At 45.3% G+C, this 21,334-nt stretch overlaps 1 protein-coding gene across 2 annotated transcripts in view; it reads right to left on the bottom strand.

Moving 5' to 3' along the window:
- LOC139377464 (MAGUK p55 subfamily member 2-like) overlaps positions 1-21,334 on the bottom strand; it is a 63,527-nt gene that overhangs the window by 13,886 nt on the left and 28,307 nt on the right. Inside the window, exons 2-5 of one of the 2 annotated variants that reach the window (XM_071120494.1) lie at positions 20,489-20,589; positions 2,750-2,926; positions 2,250-2,405; positions 1,768-1,995 (exon numbers count right to left, since the gene is read on the bottom strand). In XM_071120494.1, the coding sequence (XP_070976595.1) occupies positions 1,768-1,995; positions 2,250-2,405; positions 2,750-2,926; positions 20,489-20,589 (662 nt within the window). Of the gene's footprint in view, positions 1-1,767; positions 1,996-2,249; positions 2,406-2,749; positions 2,927-13,603; positions 13,703-20,488; positions 20,590-21,334 lie in introns of those variants that run through there. The other variant, XM_071120493.1, reaches the window with a different exon arrangement.

The raw sequence follows: 21,334 nt of genomic DNA, 5'->3' as shown, positions 1-21,334 counted from the left end.
TAATGTGTTTTAGGTGTATTCATTTAGGGTGCATACACTATTCTGAATAACTATTTTTGTCAACTGAATGCTGAGTCTGTGGGTTGAAATAACCGATTGAAACATTTTCTTTCTAGTTGGAACAGATGTACTGTACAGATCTTTTTCTGTTTTTCTGGCCCTTTTTGGTTTGCTCTCTCATCCTCACGGTGACTCCAGTAGCTAATTCATTATTCATGAGAGAAAAGTCATTAGTAGGATTACACTTAAAAAATAAAAAAAAATCTCACAAAATTGTAAAAGTAAAATTGCCAGCGCAATTGGCAGGTTGATGTTTATTGTCATGAATCTTGGCTTGCAGGCAGAACTGAGTGATTTCCACTAGATGGACCAGCTACAAAGTCAAAATTGGATATATCGTACAAATTCAGGAAAATGTAAATGTGCTTTTTGGTCTTAATCTAAAATTAGGGTTTGACATTAGCAGTGTGGTTAAGGTTAATGTTACCACTCTGCAGAGCTGCATCCAAGGCAATATTCATGACAATAAATGCCACCATAGCACTCAATTGAAGAGGTTGCATTGGATGTGTATTCTTGGAAGGAGACACAAGGTTAAAGAGACATTGACTCTACAGTATTTTCTGAAAAACCAAATAGAATTTCATGTCAATCTGAAAAGATTTGATAGGCTAAGTGGACGTTTTTGGCATATTGGATACACATATAAAATGCTTTCAGATATACAGAAATCCCAAAACAGATATGGGCTAGGGTTACATTTATACTGAACCAAAATATAAACGCAAATGTAAAGTGTTGGTCCCATGTTCCATGAGCTGAAAAAAAATACCCCAGAAATTTCCCAAAAGCATAAAAAACGTATTTCTTGCAAATGTTGTGCACAAATTTGTTTACATCCCTGTTAGTGAGCTTTTCTCTTTGGCAAGATAATCCATCCACCTGTCTGGGTTGGCATATCAAGAAGCTGATTAAACAGCATGATCATTAAACAAGTGCACCTTGTGCTGGGGACAATAAAAGGCCACTCTAAAATGTGCAGTTTTGTCACACAACACAATGCCACAGATGTCTCAAGTTTTGATGGAGAGTGCAATTGGTATGCTGACTGCAGAAATGTCTAAAGAATTTAATGTTCATGTCTCTATCATAAGCCGCCTCCAATGTCATTTTAGATCATTTCGCAGCATGTCCAACCTGCCTCACAACAGCAGACCACGCGATACCACGCCAGTCCATGACCTCCACATCTGGCTTCTTCACCTGTGGAATTGTCTGAGACCAGCCACAAGGACAGCTGAAGAAACTATGGGTAAATAAGGTATTTCTGTCTTTTATTTTTAATACATTTGCAAACATTTCTAAAAACCTGTTTTTGCTTTGACAAGGGGTATTGTGGGTAGATTAATGAGGATTTTTATTTATTTCATCCATTTTAGAAAAAGGCTGTAATGTAACAAAATGTAAAAAAGGGGAAGGGGTCTGAATTCTTTATTTCGGGTAGCTATTTGGTCAACTATTAAACTAACTACTTAACAGTCGTATGGTTTGGAGTTGGAAGTTGTTCAGGGTCCTGTTGGCTCCAGACTTGGAGCAGAGGTACAGCTTGCCGTGCAGTAGCAGAGAGAACAGTCTATGACTTGGGAGGTTGGAGTCTTTTGAAAATGTTTAGGGCCTTCATCTGACACTGACTGGTATAGAGGGTCCTGGATGGCAGGTCATATGGTTCACTGTATGGGGTCACAGAGAAATCATGGGTCAACTCACCTGGCGTGGGGTGTGAGGCTCCTGGTAGCTGGGGAGGATCTTGAGCACCACACTGCCGCTGGCCTCTTTCAGCATCTGCTGGAGCACCTTGGGGTCGTTGCCCACCTCTTTCGCGTTCACCTCCTTGATAATGTCACCGACGTGGAGGAGGCCCTGCTGGTCGATCATCCCGCCGTGGAGGATGCGGGCGATCACCAGCTCTCCGCTCTCTACCCGGAACGTCACACCCTACAAAGGCAAAGATATAGCACTGTATTTTACATTGCCGTTTTTAACTACATGAGCAGAGTCAAAGAAAAGTAAAAAATCCATGACACTGAGTGGAAGGACCTACAATGGTATAACAAGGACCGCCATTTTGTTTTTTAATTTCATTAAGAAACATACTCAACAAACAGTTGCACTGTAAGCCACTGTAAAGTAAGCCATTTCAAAATGGCTGCCAGGGTGTCCAGCATTTCTTGCCCCTCACTGAGTCTTACCAGGTGCTCTCCAGACACCTTGCGGATGCCCACCATCCTGACTGCGTCTGGGGCTACAGGCTGGGTGTTGAAGGCAGCGTCCATGAAGAAACAGGGGCTGGGAGGAGGAGTCTCAAAGGTCTTGGATGCCACCGAATCATGGGTTTCCAGGAGAGACTGTGTGTGGACCAATAGGGGCAGAGGATAATGATGTTGATGATTGCATGACACATACTGTAGGATGGAATTGATCTAGTAAGATTCACAACTGATCTTAAGAAGACGGCATTCGATACATTAAACACGGTAGCATGCCATCCATGGTAGCTACATAAGTTAGGTCATTTTCCCCTCAATAAGGTAAAGTTCTTGGAGAATGGGTCAAAAAAAAGTCCCACAGTAGGAGTGCTGATCTAAGATCAGTTTGGCCATTCAGATCATAATGAATAAGATTACGTAGACAGGAGGGAACTTGTCCTAGATCAGCCCTGATAAAAGCTAAAACATTGAGTGTTTTAGACCTGGAAGTGTGGCTCCTTCAGTATGCGTGCCAGTTCGTCTGCAGCCTTGTTCCTGTGTGTGAGGGGAGTGAGCTCCTTCAGGATGTCCTGTACCAGCTCCATGTTGTTGTCACTCACCGCCTCCAGCCTGGACTCCTCCAGGTTCTCATGGGCCTGAGGGTAGCAGGGAGACGGGAACTGAAGGTAAAAAAACGGTCTTGTTAATAACCATCTTTGTTGGAAATTTTAGCCTACACTATTTAGCCGACACTTTTATCAAACGCGACTTACAGTGCAGTGTGTGCACACATTTTTGCATTCAATCCCACGACTCTGGCGTTGCTAGCGCCATGCTTTTACCAACTGTGCCACACAGGACCATTGGAACCAAATCAGAACCAATTAGTGCCAAATCTCACAACGCACTTAGGCCATACAAATAAGTGCAAATAGTCACAGAGTGTTCACCATTCGCTCAGTTCTTTTCTAGCAATAAAGTCAATGAATTGTAAAAAGATGGGAAATCCCAAAATAAACACAGTACAACTCCCATTCAGAAACAAACAACAAACGTCTCAGAAGATAAGCATCTGCCCTAAAACAGTCAAGTACACTGTGTGCTTTCTCCCTGTGCTGTGGAGCATCAACATGAGTTTTTTTTGTCTCTCGTACCGAGGGCACTGGGCCCTCACCTTTCACCACGACTGGCCTCTGGCCCACCGCCCATGTGGAACTAGTGAACTGAATGATAATGTGTTACTGCCCATCAATCTCCAAATGTTTCTTTTTGGCTCCCATTAACAGCAAACCCTTTAATTTAGAAGTTTGAAACACTGCATAGTACTTAAATGGTTTAACCTGATCAACTTATGCTGTCTTAAACCCATTAGATAAACCATTACATACATTGGTAGGCACAGTGTAACTATAGTGTTGATTCAAATTAGCATCAGATAAATGAATGAGAACAAGAAGAAGACTACTCAAATAAGGATCTCTATATATAGCCGTTCCAGTACGCTGCTGCATAGAATATAAAGATAGAATAGTCAATTATAAATGATCTATCATCCTGCTACGTTACTCCCAAACAGATACAAATAGCCATGTTGTTTTGTGGGTAGATTCACAGAGACAGTCATACTCCCTTGGGCCTGTTGTCTAATCTCTGATCTGGCAGCCATGGGCTGTTTGTTTACGTGAGGGAAAGGAGAGCGCCCCTGCTGTTAAACAAGACGGACAGAAACACAATACACACACAGTGTAACGATTTTCTTCCTCTTCTGACGAGGAGTAGGAAGGATCGGACCAATATGCAGCGTGGTACGTGTCCGTGTTATTTTATTAGAACAGAAACACTAAACAAAATAACAAAGAGCGAGAAATGAAAACGAAACAGTCCTGTAAGGTGCAGCAACACAAAACAGAAAACAACTACCCACAACTCAAGGGCGAAACCAGGCTGCCTAAGTATGGTTCTCAATCAGAGACAACGATTGACAACTGCCTCTGATTGGGAACCATACCAGGCCGAAAACATAGAAATACAAACATAGAATACCCACCCACATCACACCCTGACCAAACTAAACATAAAAACATACAAAGCAATCTACGGTCAGGGCGTGACACACAGACAGACACTCACACACACACACAAAGAGAGAGAGAGAGAGAGACACACATAGAATGTGTTTTGGTAATGGTGGCAAGGCTGGTGGAGCAAGCTTCAGAGAGTGGCCCTTGGACAGCAGAACAACACAGCCAAAGGCAGGTTATGCCCCCATATAATAGCTATCTTTGCCCTCTGCTGTTGTTGTCTGGCTTTGTAAGCTACTTCACAGGCACATTGGAAATATGGGAGGCTGAAGAATCCAAATAGAGCAAAAGACCTGCAAGTCTGATGTCATTTATTTAGATACAGTATCCACTCATAGAAAATGGGTTCAAAAAGGGTTCTACAGCTGTCACCATTGGAGAAACCTTTTGGGTTCCAGGTAAAACCCTCTGTAGAAAGGGTTCTACATGGAATCCAAAAGGGTTCTAATTGGGGAAAAATAGGGTTCTTCAAATGGTTCTCCTACGGGGACAGCCAGATAATCATTTTAGGTTGTAGATAGCCTTTTATTTTAAAAGTGTAGGCCAACTAAATACGTGAGTGAGAGCAAGAGCGCATTTGTTATCTCATGATCTACAACTTCAATTATTCTGACTACTCCAAGATAAGGAGCCAAGCAGTAGCTGCCAAGGAAATGACTGATCATAATGTTCTGTAGTTTTGTGAATGGCGTTTGGCATAGCTGCTTCTGCCAATATCCATTCATTATATATATCTCTCTCACCATCGTTTAGACAAGCATTTCGCTACACCCGCAATAACATCTGCTAAATATGTGTATGTATAACATTTGATTTAATAGTACAGAACCTTGCTGAATACACACAGGGCCCTGTTCAAAAGCCCTGTAAGGAATAGATGCACCACGTAATATATTCCATTTATTCTTTACCATGAATATTATACAATAGACCCACTACTGTCTCAAGTCCTTGAACATGGACCAGTGCTCTTACAGCTGGCATCTGTGGATGAATCATTTATGATGTCGACGTCCCATCGATAGACACAATGGGCACACACACACAGATAAAACACACAGATAAAACACACAGATAAACACACAGATAAAACACAGAGAGAGAGAGAGACTTTCATTTAATTTAAAACTCACCCCCCCCTTAAAAATAAAACACCAAAATATATCCTGTACTGCATACATGTACCATACTCAGCTTGCCCTCTACCCTATGATCCAAACCAACATCACAATACCCAAAACAACTCACCACTTCTACAACCGTATACCCAAAACATCTTCCCCAGCTATACAGACAGCCCCCCCCCCCCCAACACACCATATCTCCTGAAACATCTCCACACATTTTATCATTCTATAGAACTCAAACTCAACCCTAAGGCGCACAGAGACCATCCCATTAAACAATAGTAAAGGGTCTGTTACCCCCCCAACTTTGACCCTGTTCCTCTCTGTTAGCCAAATAGCCAACTTCGCCTGAGCAAACCCATTTGGCCTTCTCCTTAATCGATACCTGTATCCCATTATGAACATCCCAACAGTAAACCCCCCCCCCAACCTCTCACACAGACATTCCAACAGAGACATTAATGGCATTAACCTGGTGCACACAGAAAACACATCACAGTTCCTTTCATTACACAGAAAGGACACCCCTGCCCGATTCTCGGTTCTACCTATGCCAACCAGCTGTTAGTGGCCAGGGCTCCATGTAGAACCCTCCACTGGAGGTCCCCTGACCTCTTTGGTACTGGGGGTTTGTAGAGCCCCCTCCATCTAAAACCCACCATACTCTCCGCCCCATATAGCCCCTGCCACTGATGTGCCTTCACTCCTGTTAGGCTCCTAATGTTCCTAACCTTAACGCAGAGGTTGTAGAGGGCTTTACCTCCCACCCCTTCAAACTCCTCCAGGCTCGGAGTGTTAAAATCTAAAATGTCCTCCAGACCCCCTTGCCAGTCTCCAGTCTCTGCCGTCACCTACAGTGGTGGAAACATTGGTGGCCCCTCCCCCTTTGGCCGCTCAAACACCCCCCTTACTTGCTCAGACAGTGCCTCCTGGGCCTCTTCCAGGAATCTCTCCAGCAGCCTAAGAGACGTTATTCCTGTTTGTTGTGCCAAGACTTCCGGGGTTTTCCACCCCTCCTCTCCCAGCAGTCACAGATCACCCAGCCTTAGTAAACCCGCTGCCATCAGTTGCCTCTGCAGGGTGGCCGATAGGCTCCTCCCACACCCACACCCACAGCCCAGGCTCCACCCCCTTCTCCTGTGGGCTTTAATAGCTGCCAGGCCTTCAGCACTGCAGAGTAAAAATCAGAGAGACCTGCTGTACTCAGCCTCTCCAGCTTCATGAGGAACAGCTGCCGGTCCAACGCTACTCCGCCAGCTCTCCTCAGTAGTGCGCATGCTGGTTCCCTTCAACCAACATCAGTATGGTACAGCAGTCTCTGCACCGCCTTTAGCCTGAAAGCAGCCATCCTGCTCTCCAGTTCCACCAGGCCCTGTCCTCCCTCGTGGATGGTCATGTAAAACCCTGCCGCCCTCAGCCAGTGATGGCCCGACCAGAAAATGTCCACCAGCTTGTGTTGCAGGTCTGCTCTTGCCCCAGTTCACCTTAGCTGAAGAAGCTCCCTCGTACACCTTCAGACTAGTCTCCAGTGCCTGCATATCCTGACCATCCCTGACCATCACAGTGTCACACCATGACCATAGTTTGCTTTGTATGTTTCTATGTTTTGTTTGGTCAGGGTGTGATCTGAGTGGGCATTCTATGTTGGATGTCTAGTTTGTCTGTTTCTGTGTTTCGGCCTGATATGGTTCTCAATCAGAGGCAGGTGTTAGTCATTGTCTCTGATTGGGAACCATATTTAGGTAGCCTGTTTTGTGTTGGATTTTGTGGGTGATTGTCTATGTTGATTGCTTGTGTCAGCACAGTTCTCATTAGCGTCACGGTCGTTCTTTTGTTTATTGTTTTTGTATAGTGTGTTTCAGTGTTCAGTGTTTTCTTTATTAAATATCAAGATGAACACAAAGCACGCCGCATTTTGGTCCTCCGATCCTTCTCGCCTCTCCTCTTCAGATGAAGAGGAGGAAGCCCGTGACACAGAAACGTAACCTGCATATGCTGACACTGCTATGCCTGTCACCATATCCATGCCTGTCCAGCACACTCCCTGCAGTCTCCTGTGTAGCAGTCCCAAAAAAGGCTCAATGGCTAGTGTGTATAACTGCCCAGATAGAGGGCATCCCTGTCTAATGCCCCGTCTCACCCAGACTGGACTACTGAGCCCCCCTCCCACCTTGACCATACATGACGTCCCAGCATACAACATCTTCACACAGGCCAAAATCCTTTCTCCAAACCCAAAAACAGACATCACATTAAACAGATACTCATGGTCCACTCTATCAAAAGCCTTCTCTTGATCTAAAGAGACCAGTCCAAAGTTCACATTAGAACCTCTCGACAAGTCCAACATGTCCCTGATTAAGAACAAGTTGTCCGTGATTGAGCGTCCCGGTACACAATATGTTTCGTCCTTATGTACTATCGAGTCCAAATGGGACTTCAGTCTGCTAGAGAGGACCTTGGCAAAAGCATTGTAATCTGCACAGAGTAATGCCACAGGCCTCCAGTTCTTAAGTTCACACAAGTCCCCTTTTTTGGGCAGGAGAGTCAGAGCCGCCCGACGGCATCTCATCGGCAACTCTCCTACCCCGACGCATTCACGCAACACACAAAAGAAGTCCTGTCCAATTATTCCCCAGATTTTTTTATAAAACCACTGGGAGTTCATCGACCCCCGGTAAACGTCCGGGGGAAACCTGGGTTACGGCCTCTGCCAGTTCATGGGACAACAGGGGAATGTCCATTTTATCCCTCTGTGCCAGAGAGCGCTTAGGGAGTCCTGCGAACAAGACCTGAGCACACATAGGATCACACAATTCTGCCCTATACAACTCAGTATAAAACTCCACAGTCCTCTCCCGCATCTCCCCCACCACAGAGGTCACCGGCCCATCAGACAGCCGTAGACAATGCCCTTGGCTTCACCGCTCTGTCTTTCCAAACCAAAGAAGGAGCTGGGAGCATCCATCTCCTTGAGCATGGAGAACCTAGCTCTTACAAGTGCTCCCTTTGCTTTAACCTGGAAAAAACTGCCCTGGTCCCTACGTAATTCAGCTAAATTAGCCTGGAGGCCTACATTGCCTTGCCCCACCATCTCTACCTCCATCTCACTAATACAACGCTCTAGTTCCCCCAATACTCTCCTAGCCGCCTCTGAGGATGAGAGAGCTGTGTATTGTTGACAGAAAAGCTGAAATTGGACTTTCCCCACATCCCACCATTGACTCAGAGACTCATACTCCTCTCTTCGCTACCCCCACCTTTCCCAAAAGGTCTGGAAACCTAAGCAAAAAGTGGCATCTTTACATTGAACTTACAATAGGATGGCTGTCGGGGCCCTGGTGAAATAGACAGCCGAGCCATGGTTTTCCGAAAACTCCACCGGGAGAATGGTAGCGCTCAACAGGCTATTGCTCCGATTCCTAGACATGTAAAAACGATCAAGTCGGGCTGCACTCACCCTAGCTCCAAAAACCTTCACCCATGTATACTGTCTTGTGTTTGGATGTTTAGTTCTCCAAACATCCACTAGGTTGAACTGATTAATGATGTCCCTTAACACTCCCACTGACACTGAATGAGGCTCTTCCCCATTTCTGCCTTTTGTCAAATCCATTGTACAGTCCCAGTCCCCTCCGACCACCAGCGTCTCCTCAGGCGCTAGCTGTGAGAGTTCCAGTCCCCTCCGACCACCAGCGTCTCCTCAGGCGCTAGCTGTGAGAGTTCCAGTCCCCTCTGACCACCAGCGTCTCCTCAGGCGCTAGCTGTGAGAGTTCCAGTCCCCTCCGACCACCAGCGTCTCCTCAGGCGCTAGCTGTGAGAGTTCCAGTCCCCTCCGACCACCAGCGTCTCCTCAGGCGCTAGCTGTGAGAGCTCCAGTCCCCTCCGACCACCAGCGTCTCCTCAGGCGCCAGCTGTGAGCGTCTCCTCAGGCGCCAGCTGTCCAGTCCCCTCCGACCACCAGCGTCTCCTCAGGCGCCAGCTGTGAGAGTTCCTGTCCCCTCCGACCACCAGCGTCTCCTCAGGCGCTAGCTGTGAGAGTTCCTGTCCCCTCCGACCACCAGCGTCTCCTCAGGCGCTAGCTGTGAGAGTTCCTGTCCCTTCCGACCACCAGCGTCTCCTCAGGCGCCAGCTGTGAGAGTTCCTGTCTAAGACTCCCAAATAGAACCCCTCTTTCTCTCCCTGTATGAGGCACATACACATTTATAAAGATAAAACCCATGTTGTTAATTTCTGCTTTAACAACAAGCAGCCTACCTTTACACACCTCCTTTGAGGAGCAACATTTTACAGCCCCGGTGCAAAAAGGACTGCCACCCCTGCAGTAAGATTTGTCCCATGGCTCAACACACAGACAGCCCCGGTGTAAAAAGGACTGCCACCCCTGCACCAAGATCTGTCCCATGGCTCAACACACAGACAGCCCCGGTGCAAAAAGGACGGCCACCCCTGCACCAAGATCTGTCCCATGGATCAACACACAGACAGCCCCGGTGCAAAAAGGACTGTCTCCCCTGCACTAAGATCTGTCCCATGGCTCAACACACAGACAGCCCCGGTGCAAAAAGGACTGTCTCCCCTGCACTAAGATCTGTCCCATGGCTCAACACACAGACAGCCCCGGTGCAAAAAGGACTGTCTCCCCTGCACTAATATCTGTCCCATGGATCAACACACAGACAGCCCCGGTGCAAAAAGGACTGCCACCCCTGCACTAAGATTTGTCCCATGGCGCAACACACTTGCCCCTTCCCATCAGAGCCCCCAATCGACTTCATTCAACACATCACTATGTGTCTCCTGCAGAAACAACACCTGTACTTTTTTTTGTTTTACATATTCACTCAACACACTCCTCTTTCCCACATCTCTGGCACCATTTATAATGAGCGAGCCCACAAGAAGAGTCTCCATAAGAAGTGGGAGAAAAGCCAGCAAAGAAAGAGACCAATAGCAAAGTTCAAAAAGCCCCAGTGCCAGAAAGAAAATATACATCTAAACAGTGTCTGAAGGCAGACCCTTACGCACTGTTGTGACCCACTTCCTCAACCTAAACCGTTTCCTGGGTGAGAGGACACCATGCTCCTCATTTTTCATAGCATGTTGTACTGATCTTACAAACTCTCTCGGATCAGAAAAAAAAGCCTCAAGATGAACTTTTTTCCCCTTGGTCTCATTCAGGAACCTTGTCAGTTCTCTCAACGTGTACTTAGACCCCTCTGCTTGACTGGCTGTCAGCTCCGGGCCCATTGAAGAGGAGTCTGAAAAAAATAACTGCTCCTCCTCACTTTCCTCTTCATCTCCCATCCTGACCACCTGCCCTTCCTCTCTGGTCACGGCATCACCCACAGCAACAGGAAAAGTTTCCATGGTGCCTTTGTCCACACCCTTTTTCCTTTTCCCCTTGACACCCTCCTCCTCCCCCTATTCTCTTACACTTCCCCACTATACTCTCCTCATCCACTAGCATAACCTGACTAGACCCAGCCTCATCTACACCACCCTCCATAGCATGACTAGGCCTAGCATTATCTACACCACCCTTCATAGCATAACTAGGCCCAGCCTCAACTACCCCACCATCTCTAGGCTGACTAGACCCAGCCTCAGCTACACCACCATCCATAGCATGACTAGACCCAGCCTCAGCTACACCACCATCCATAGCCTGACTAGACCCAGCCTCCGCTACCCCACCATCTCTAGCCTGACTAGACCCAGCCTCATCTACACCACCATCTATTGCATGACTAGGCCCAGCCTCATCTACATCACCAGCCCTGGCATGACTAGGCCCAGCCTCTGCATCTCATTACCCCCTGCATGTTGACCTCGATTTCCCCCACTGGCGCTTGTACCCTTACCTTGTCTACGGGCTTTATGTTGGCACGCAAAGCTCTTATGCCCCAAATCCCCATACTCAAAACACCGTAGACTATCTGTGCTGGCAAACCCTGGATAGAGCCCCTCCCCGTGCCTCACTTTAAAATGCACATTTAGCTGTTGCTCATTTTCATTCAGAAACAAACACTTGCCTCCGGAACGAAACAACTTGCTTAAAAACCGCTAGCAAACTTACCAAAACGACTCAGCTCTTTCCTGATTTTATCATCCGTAATAAACGGAGGCAAATTTGCAACTACCACTCTTGTCGAAGGAGTAGAGAAAGGTGAAACTGGCACCAACACATCCCTTACAAATATTCCACTAGCAATTAGCCTACCAGCCAAATTTGCTCTTTTCATCAACACAAACACAGCTTTGTTCATTCTAGAAGCAGAATGTATAAATTCAGCTCCTACCTGTTCACCGACAGCAAGCAGAACCTCCTCCACCTTAACTCCATTCTCAGGAACACACCTGAATCCATGCCGTATAGACAGCGTCTCCTCCGCGCTAGGCTGAGAAGCCATCGCGCACCCCACACCTTCCAAACCCCAGGAAACTAAAACTCTGTCCTCTTCCACCCTAACTTTGAAAAAACTGTGGATACCGCTAAAACAAATAGTGCATTAACCCTCCACCATAGAAAAAGAGAATTGAAAGAAAATACCAAAAAAACTATCAAGAAAGTTAGTTAGGACAGAGCCCTCCACACCAAACACTCAAACTCCAAAAGACTCCCAGCATGCACTGAGAGAGAGAGCGAGAGAGAGAGAGAGAGAGAGCAAAAATACAATTACTTAACACATTGCAAAGAAATTACAAAAATGTGGGTACACAGTGGCAGAATACCTGACCACTGAGACTGACCCAAAATGAAGGAAATCTTTGACTATGTACAGACTCCGTGAGCATAGCCTTGCTATTGAGAAAGGCCATGTGCACACTGCCCACAAAATGAGGTGGAAACTGAGCTGCACTTCCTAACCTCCTGCCAAATATTTGACCATATTAGAGACACATATTTCCCTCAGATTACTCAGACCCACAAAGAATTCGAAAACACATCCAATTTTGATAAACTCCCATATCTATTGGGTGAAAAACCACAGTGTGCCATCACAGCAGCAAGATGTGTGACCTGTTGCCACAAGAAAAGGACAACCAGTGAAGAACAAACACCATTGTAAATACAACCTATATTTATGTTGATTTATTTATTTTGTACTTTAACATTAACACTGTATATAGACAGTGTTAAAGTACAAAAAAATGTCTTTATTCTTCTGGAACTTTTGTGAGTGTAATGTTTACTGTTCATTTTTTATTGATTATTTCACTTTTGTTTATTATCTATTTCACTTGCTTTGTAAATGTAAACGTTTGTTTCCCATGCCAATAAACTGTTCAATTGAAATTGAGAGTGAAAGCAAGAGAGCGAGGGGCTCTGCTCTTTTCTTCAACTGGAGGTATTTGATGCAGTGCTCCCCAAAGAGCTCTCATCTTCTTATCTCTCCCAAAAAAGTCTGTCTGAATGCTCTCTGTAGGAGAGAGAGAAAGACCACACAGCACTAATGGGCCTGTGAGTCTGTTCTTTCTCTAAGCGCAAGGAAAAGAACACAGTATCCCCCAGGACATGGTATTGTAAAAGCTCAGAGCTTCTGTCAGTTCCTAGGCATCAACTGCATTTGATTGGATGACGCAACAATTACGACTATGTTGTAATGTTAATAATTACAATGTTGATGTCAAGGTTGACTTGATCATTTCAAAATGAAAACAAAACAATTTGCTTTAAATCATTTTGATGGTTGACTTTTCATTCTAGTAGCTCTTGTAAAAGTAAAATCTTTTCAAACCTTACACGTTAACCCACTGTTCCCCAGGCACCGAAGACGTGGATGTCGATTATGGCAGCCTCCCCCCCCCAACACTATCAACATTTCAACTTTTTGCCCAGTTATAGATCATTTGTAGTCAGCAATGGGGAGAGTGATTGCTTATTACAAGAGCACAAAATGTGTGCATTTTTCTAGACATCTTTGAAAAGAGAGTTTTTGTCTTAAAGGGGAAATGTTGTATTTTGAGGCAGGCTTGAATAAGCTAAGTAGCCAATAGGCAGAGGGTAGCATCATTGTTCTGATTCTCTGTAATAATGTTATGGGAATAATTATGCATTTTATTTTGTGAAGTGGTTTCTTGCATCAAAAACCACCATAGACAAGTATGTATACTGTAGGCATTCTGTAGGTACATATATTCTCACCACGGGGCTCTCCATGATGCCCTTGAGGAAGATGAGGTCCAGGTCATTGGCGATGGTGGAGCTGGTGCTGTCACTCAGAGTGTCCAGAACCTGCTGCATGGCTGAAGACAAACACAGAGATGAGGACAGTTAGGACTCCAGGTTACACACCGTTCCACTTTTCCCATGTGTGCCAAGCTGTCATCAAGGCAAAGGGTGGCTATTTGAAGAATCTCAAATATAAAATATATTTGGATTTGTTTGACACTTTTTTGGTTACTACATGATACCATATGTGTTGATGTCTTCACTATTATTCTACAATGTAGACAATAGTAAAAATAAAGAAAAACCCTTTAATGAGTCGGTGTTCTAAAACGTTTGTACTTGCTGGTTTTACACACCTACTAATCCTTTGGGAGAGTCACACACACGCACCACCACACACACCACGCACCACACACACACACAGACACACACACAGACACACACACACACACACACACACACACACACACACACACACACACACACACACACACACACACACACACACACACACACACACACACACACACACACACACACACACACACACACACACACACACACACACACACACACACAGCAATTTCACCACTATCATTCACTTCCCTTTGAAGTCTCTTTCTGTCAGTGTTGACAGCCTCTCCCTTCCTCCTCAGTCTCTCTCTCTCTTCTATCTCTCCGATGTAGTCACAGTAGGGAGAGACGGGGGGCAGCGGGAGCTGTACTCAACAACTCCACTTGTTTTACGAGGAAGGTTGGCAGTGCAGTTGGTCCACTGGTTTTACATAAAAAAAGGGACACATTAACGTAAAGTGGACTGACTAGTGGTGTGTATTCATGGATGCCAAGGGAAGCCAGGCTTCCCCCCAAAATTTAACTTTTTTATTATGGAAAATAAAATAAAGTCCATATCCCTATCCATGACAAATTTAGGAAAGGGACAATTTTAGATCCTGGGACTAAACACCTCCCTCTGCAACTGGATCCTGGACTTCCTGACGGGCCCCCCCCCCCCCCCCTCCCAGGTGGTGAGGGTAGGTAGCAACACATCTGCCACACTGATCCTCAACACAGGGGCCCCTCAGAGGTAAGTGGTCAGTCCCCTCCTGTACTCCCTGCTCACTCAGGACTGCACGGCCAGGTACGACTCCAACACCATCATTTAGTTTGCAGACGACACAACAGTGGTAGGCCTGATCACCGACAACGACGAGACAGCCTATAGGGAGGAGGTCAGAGATCTGGCCGTGTGGTGCCAGGACAACAACCTCTCCCTCAACGTGATCAAGACAAAGGAGATGATTGTGGACTACAGGAAAAGAAGGACCGAGCACGCCCCCATTTTCATTGACGGGGCTGTAGTGGAGCAGGTTGAGAGCTTCAAGTTCCTTGGTGTCCACATCACCAACAAACTAACATGGTCCAAGCACACCAAGACAGTTGTGAAAAAGGGCACGACAAAACCTATTCCCCCTCAGGAGACTGAAAAGATTTGGCATGGGTCCTCAGATCCTCAAAAGGTTCTACAGCTGTACCATTGAGTTGCATCACTGTCTGGTATGGCAACTGCTCGGCCTCCGACCGCAAGGCACTACAGAGGATAGTGAGAACGGCCCAGTACATCACTGTGGCCAAGCTTTCTGCCATCCAGGACCTGTATACCAGGCGGTGTCAGAGGAAGGCCCTAAAAATTGTCAAGGACTCCAGCCCCCCAAGTCATAGACTGTTCTCTCTACTACCGCATGGCAAGCGGTACCGGAGTGCCAAGTCTAGGACAAAAAGGCTTCTCAACAGTTTTACCCCCAAGCCATAAGATTCCTGAACATCTAATCAAATGGCTACCAGGACTATTTGCATTGTCCCTCTTTTTATGCTGCTGCTACTCTCTGTTTATAATACTGTATATGCATAGTCACTTTAACTCTACATTCATGTACATATTACCTCAACTAACCGGTGCCCCCCCCCGCACATTGACTCTGTACCAGTACCCCCTGTATATCGTCTCGCTATTGTTATTGTGCTGCTGTTTTTTAATTACTTGTTACTTTTATTTCTTATTCTTATCCATAAAAAAATGTAACTGCATTGTTGATTAGGGGCTCATAAGTAAGCATTTCACTGTAAGATCTACACCTGTTGAATTCAGCATTTCACTGAGAGGTCTACTACACCTGTTGAATTCGGCGCATGTGACTAATAACATTTGATTTGATTTGATTACCATTGTGGTTATGAAAAACATCTGACCCCGTATCAGTGGTTACTAGTAACTTCTACTAATTCCACCTCACTCCATAACGCTCTGAAGACAACGAGGGGCTAGAAGACATAAAATATAGAGAGGAGAGAAGTTGTGTATCTTCTCCATTACATGAGGATCAGTGTGATACAAGGTCAACAGTGACAAGTAGTTCTGTACTCACATCACTATAGAGACACTTCACAGTAAGGCATTCATTGTACATCAGACACAGCCTTGACAAGATAAATGGAAGTCACATAGGTACACTATAGACTTCTCTAAATTCTCAAGCATGCCACTTTTTAAGAGAAACACTATGAATCACATACACACATTATTATTTTTTTTATTTTTTTAACCTTTATTTAACTGACGGCCTTTACAATGACAGCCTAGGAACAGTGGGTTAACTACCAGATTTTTACCTTGTCATCTCGGGGGTTCAATCTTGCAACCTTTCAGCGACTAGTCCAACGCTCTAACCACTAGGCTGCCTGCCGCCCCGATTGACGGATCTGTTACCACATAATCAAAACGATACTGTTCATCTTCAAGCGAATACCGATTCAGGGTCTGTTGCGTAACCTATCATTTTTTAACACCTGTCCTATCATTACAGACCTCTCCTCAATAATAGAGACATTAGTGTAGTAATACACTATCAAATCAAATAATCACATTTTATTTATTTGTCACATACACATGGTTAGCAGACGTTAATGCGAGTGTAGCGAAATGCTTTTAATACACTAATGTGTCAGAGGAAACACCGTACACCTGACTACCGTGTCAGCATGCACTGTGCCCGGCATGCCACAGGAGTCGCTAGTGCGCGATGGGACAAGTCTGAGCCTGGACTCAGGCGACAGAGCCTAGACTCGAACCCAGAATCTCGAGTGGCACAGCTAGCACTGCAGTGCAGTGCCTTAGAGCACTGTGCCACTCGGGAGGTCCTACGGTAGTAATACTGACCCTTGACAGGTTCTGCAGCTTCAACACTTCCACCCCCAGCTGTCAGCAGCAAAACATGAGGATTAAAGATGCAGCCCTTGTCTTGATTTGGCTTTCACAAGACAGGAAGGAAGACAGGAAGAGAGGACTGTCTCCCCTGCACTAATATCTGTCCCATGGATCAACACACAGACAGCCCCGGTGCAAAAAGGACTGCCACCCCTGCACTAAGATTTGTCCCATGGCGCAACACACTTGCCCCTTCCCATCAGAGCCCCCAATCGACTTCATTCAACACATCACTATGTGTCTCCTGCAGAAACAACACCTGTACTTTTTTTTGTTTTACATATTCACTCAACACACTCCTCTTTCCCACATCTCTGGCACCATTTATAATGAGCGAGCCCACAAGAAGAGTCTCCATAAGAAGTGGGAGAAAAGCCAGCAAAGAAAGAGACCAATAGCAAAGTTCAAAAAGCCCCAGTGCCAGAAAGAAAATATACATCTAAACAGTGTCTGAAGGCAGACCCTTACGCACTGTTGTGACCCACTTCCTCAACCTAAACCGTTTCCTGGGTGAGAGGACACCATGCTCCTCATTTTTCATAGCATGTTGTACTGATCTTACAAACTCTCTCGGATCAGAAAAAAAAGCCTCAAGATGAACTTTTTTCCCCTTGGTCTCATTCAGGAACCTTGTCAGTTCTCTCAACGTGTACTTAGACCCCTCTGCTTGACTGGCTGTCAGCTCCGGGCCCATTGAAGAGGAGTCTGAAAAAAATAACTGCTCCTCCTCACTTTCCTCTTCATCTCCCATCCTGACCACCTGCCCTTCCTCTCTGGTCACGGCATCACCCACAGCAACAGGAAAAGTTTCCATGGTGCCTTTGTCCACACCCTTTTTCCTTTTCCCCTTGACACCCTCCTCCTCCCCCTATTCTCTTACACTTCCCCACTATACTCTCCTCATCCACTAGCATAACCTGACTAGACCCAGCCTCATCTACACCACCCTCCATAGCATGACTAGGCCTAGCATTATCTACACCACCCTTCATAGCATAACTAGGCCCAGCCTCAACTACCCCACCATCTCTAGGCTGACTAGACCCAGCCTCAGCTACACCACCATCCATAGCATGACTAGACCCAGCCTCAGCTACACCACCATCCATAGCCTGACTAGACCCAGCCTCCGCTACCCCACCATCTCTAGCCTGACTAGACCCAGCCTCATCTACACCACCATCTATTGCATGACTAGGCCCAGCCTCATCTACATCACCAGCCCTGGCATGACTAGGCCCAGCCTCTGCATCTCATTACCCCCTGCATGTTGACCTCGATTTCCCCCACTGGCGCTTGTACCCTTACCTTGTCTACGGGCTTTATGTTGGCACGCAAAGCTCTTATGCCCCAAATCCCCATACTCAAAACACCGTAGACTATCTGTGCTGGCAAACCCTGGATAGAGCCCCTCCCCGTGCCTCACTTTAAAATGCACATTTAGCTGTTGCTCATTTTCATTCAGAAACAAACACTTGCCTCCGGAACGAAACAACTTGCTTAAAAACCGCTAGCAAACTTACCAAAACGACTCAGCTCTTTCCTGATTTTATCATCCGTAATAAACGGAGGCAAATTTGCAACTACCACTCTTGTCGAAGGAGTAGAGAAAGGTGAAACTGGCACCAACACATCCCTTACAAATATTCCACTAGCAATTAGCCTACCAGCCAAATTTGCTCTTTTCATCAACACAAACACAGCTTTGTTCATTCTAGAAGCAGAATGTATAAATTCAGCTCCTACCTGTTCACCGACAGCAAGCAGAACCTCCTCCACCTTAACTCCATTCTCAGGAACACACCTGAATCCATGCCGTATAGACAGCGTCTCCTCCGCGCTAGGCTGAGAAGCCATCGCGCACCCCACACCTTCCAAACCCCAGGAAACTAAAACTCTGTCCTCTTCCACCCTAACTTTGAAAAAACTGTGGATACCGCTAAAACAAATAGTGCATTAACCCTCCACCATAGAAAAAGAGAATTGAAAGAAAATACCAAAAAAACTATCAAGAAAGTTAGTTAGGACAGAGCCCTCCACACCAAACACTCAAACTCCAAAAGACTCCCAGCATGCACTGAGAGAGAGAGCGAGAGAGAGAGAGAGAGAGAGCAAAAATACAATTACTTAACACATTGCAAAGAAATTACAAAAATGTGGGTACACAGTGGCAGAATACCTGACCACTGAGACTGACCCAAAATGAAGGAAATCTTTGACTATGTACAGACTCCGTGAGCATAGCCTTGCTATTGAGAAAGGCCATGTGCACACTGCCCACAAAATGAGGTGGAAACTGAGCTGCACTTCCTAACCTCCTGCCAAATATTTGACCATATTAGAGACACATATTTCCCTCAGATTACTCAGACCCACAAAGAATTCGAAAACACATCCAATTTTGATAAACTCCCATATCTATTGGGTGAAAAACCACAGTGTGCCATCACAGCAGCAAGATGTGTGACCTGTTGCCACAAGAAAAGGACAACCAGTGAAGAACAAACACCATTGTAAATACAACCTATATTTATGTTGATTTATTTATTTTGTACTTTAACATTAACACTGTATATAGACAGTGTTAAAGTACAAAAAAATGTCTTTATTCTTCTGGAACTTTTGTGAGTGTAATGTTTACTGTTCATTTTTTATTGATTATTTCACTTTTGTTTATTATCTATTTCACTTGCTTTGTAAATGTAAACGTTTGTTTCCCATGCCAATAAACTGTTCAATTGAAATTGAGAGTGAAAGCAAGAGAGCGAGGGGCTCTGCTCTTTTCTTCAACTGGAGGTATTTGATGCAGTGCTCCCCAAAGAGCTCTCATCTTCTTATCTCTCCCAAAAAAGTCTGTCTGAATGCTCTCTGTAGGAGAGAGAGAAAGACCACACAGCACTAATGGGCCTGTGAGTCTGTTCTTTCTCTAAGCGCAAGGAAAAGAACACAGTATCCCCCAGGACATGGTATTGTAAAAGCTCAGAGCTTCTGTCAGTTCCTAGGCATCAACTGCATTTGATTGGATGACGCAACAATTACGACTATGTTGTAATGTTAATAATTACAATGTTGATGTCAAGGTTGACTTGATCATTTCAAAATGAAAACAAAACAATTTGCTTTAAATCATTTTGATGGTTGACTTTTCATTCTAGTAGCTCTTGTAAAAGTAAAATCTTTTCAAACCTTACACGTTAACCCACTGTTCCCCAGGCACCGAAGACGTGGATGTCGATTATGGCAGCCTCCCCCCCCCAACACTATCAACATTTCAACTTTTTGCCCAGTTATAGATCATTTGTAGTCAGCAATGGGGAGAGTGATTGCTTATTACAAGAGCACAAAATGTGTGCATTTTTCTAGACATCTTTGAAAAGAGAGTTTTTGTCTTAAAGGGGAAATGTTGTATTTTGAGGCAGGCTTGAATAAGCTAAGTAGCCAATAGGCAGAGGGTAGCATCATTGTTCTGATTCTCTGTAATAATGTTATGGGAATAATTATGCATTTTATTTTGTGAAGTGGTTTCTTGCATCAAAAACCACCATAGACAAGTATGTATACTGTAGGCATTCTGTAGGTACATATATTCTCACCACGGGGCTCTCCATGATGCCCTTGAGGAAGATGAGGTCCAGGTCATTGGCGATGGTGGAGCTGGTGCTGTCACTCAGAGTGTCCAGAACCTGCTGCATGGCTGAAGACAAACACAGAGATGAGGACAGTTAGGACTCCAGGTTACACACCGTTCCACTTTTCCCATGTGTGCCAAGCTGTCATCAAGGCAAAGGGTGGCTATTTGAAGAATCTCAAATATAAAATATATTTGGATTTGTTTGACACTTTTTTGGTTACTACATGATACCATATGTGTTGATGTCTTCACTATTATTCTACAATGTAGACAATAGTAAAAATAAAGAAAAACCCTTTAATGAGTCGGTGTTCTAAAACGTTTGTACTTGCTGGTTTTACACACCTACTAATCCTTTGGGAGAGTCACACACACGCACCACCACACACACCACGCACCACACACACACACAGACACACACACAGACACACACACACACACACACGCACACACACACACACACACACACACACACACACACACACACACACACACACACACACACACACACACACACACACACACACACACACACACACACACACACACACACACACACACACACACACACACACAGCAATTTCACCACTATCATTCACTTCCCTTTGAAGTCTCTTTCTGTCAGTGTTGACAGCCTCTCCCTTCCTCCTCAGTCTCTCTCTCTCTTCTATCTCTCCGATGTAGTCACAGTAGGGAGAGACGGGGGGCAGCGGGAGCTGTACTCAACAACTCCACTTGTTTTACGAGGAAGGTTGGCAGTGCAGTTGGTCCACTGGTTTTACATAACAAAAGGGACACATTAACGTAA

Source organism: Oncorhynchus clarkii, chromosome 20, assembly GCF_045791955.1.
Source record: "Oncorhynchus clarkii lewisi isolate Uvic-CL-2024 chromosome 20, UVic_Ocla_1.0, whole genome shotgun sequence".
NCBI classification, from domain to species: Eukaryota; Metazoa; Chordata; class Actinopteri; order Salmoniformes; family Salmonidae; genus Oncorhynchus; species Oncorhynchus clarkii.
Note: the sequence above shows the minus strand (reverse complement) of the source record. Positions and strands in the feature narration are given on the sequence as shown.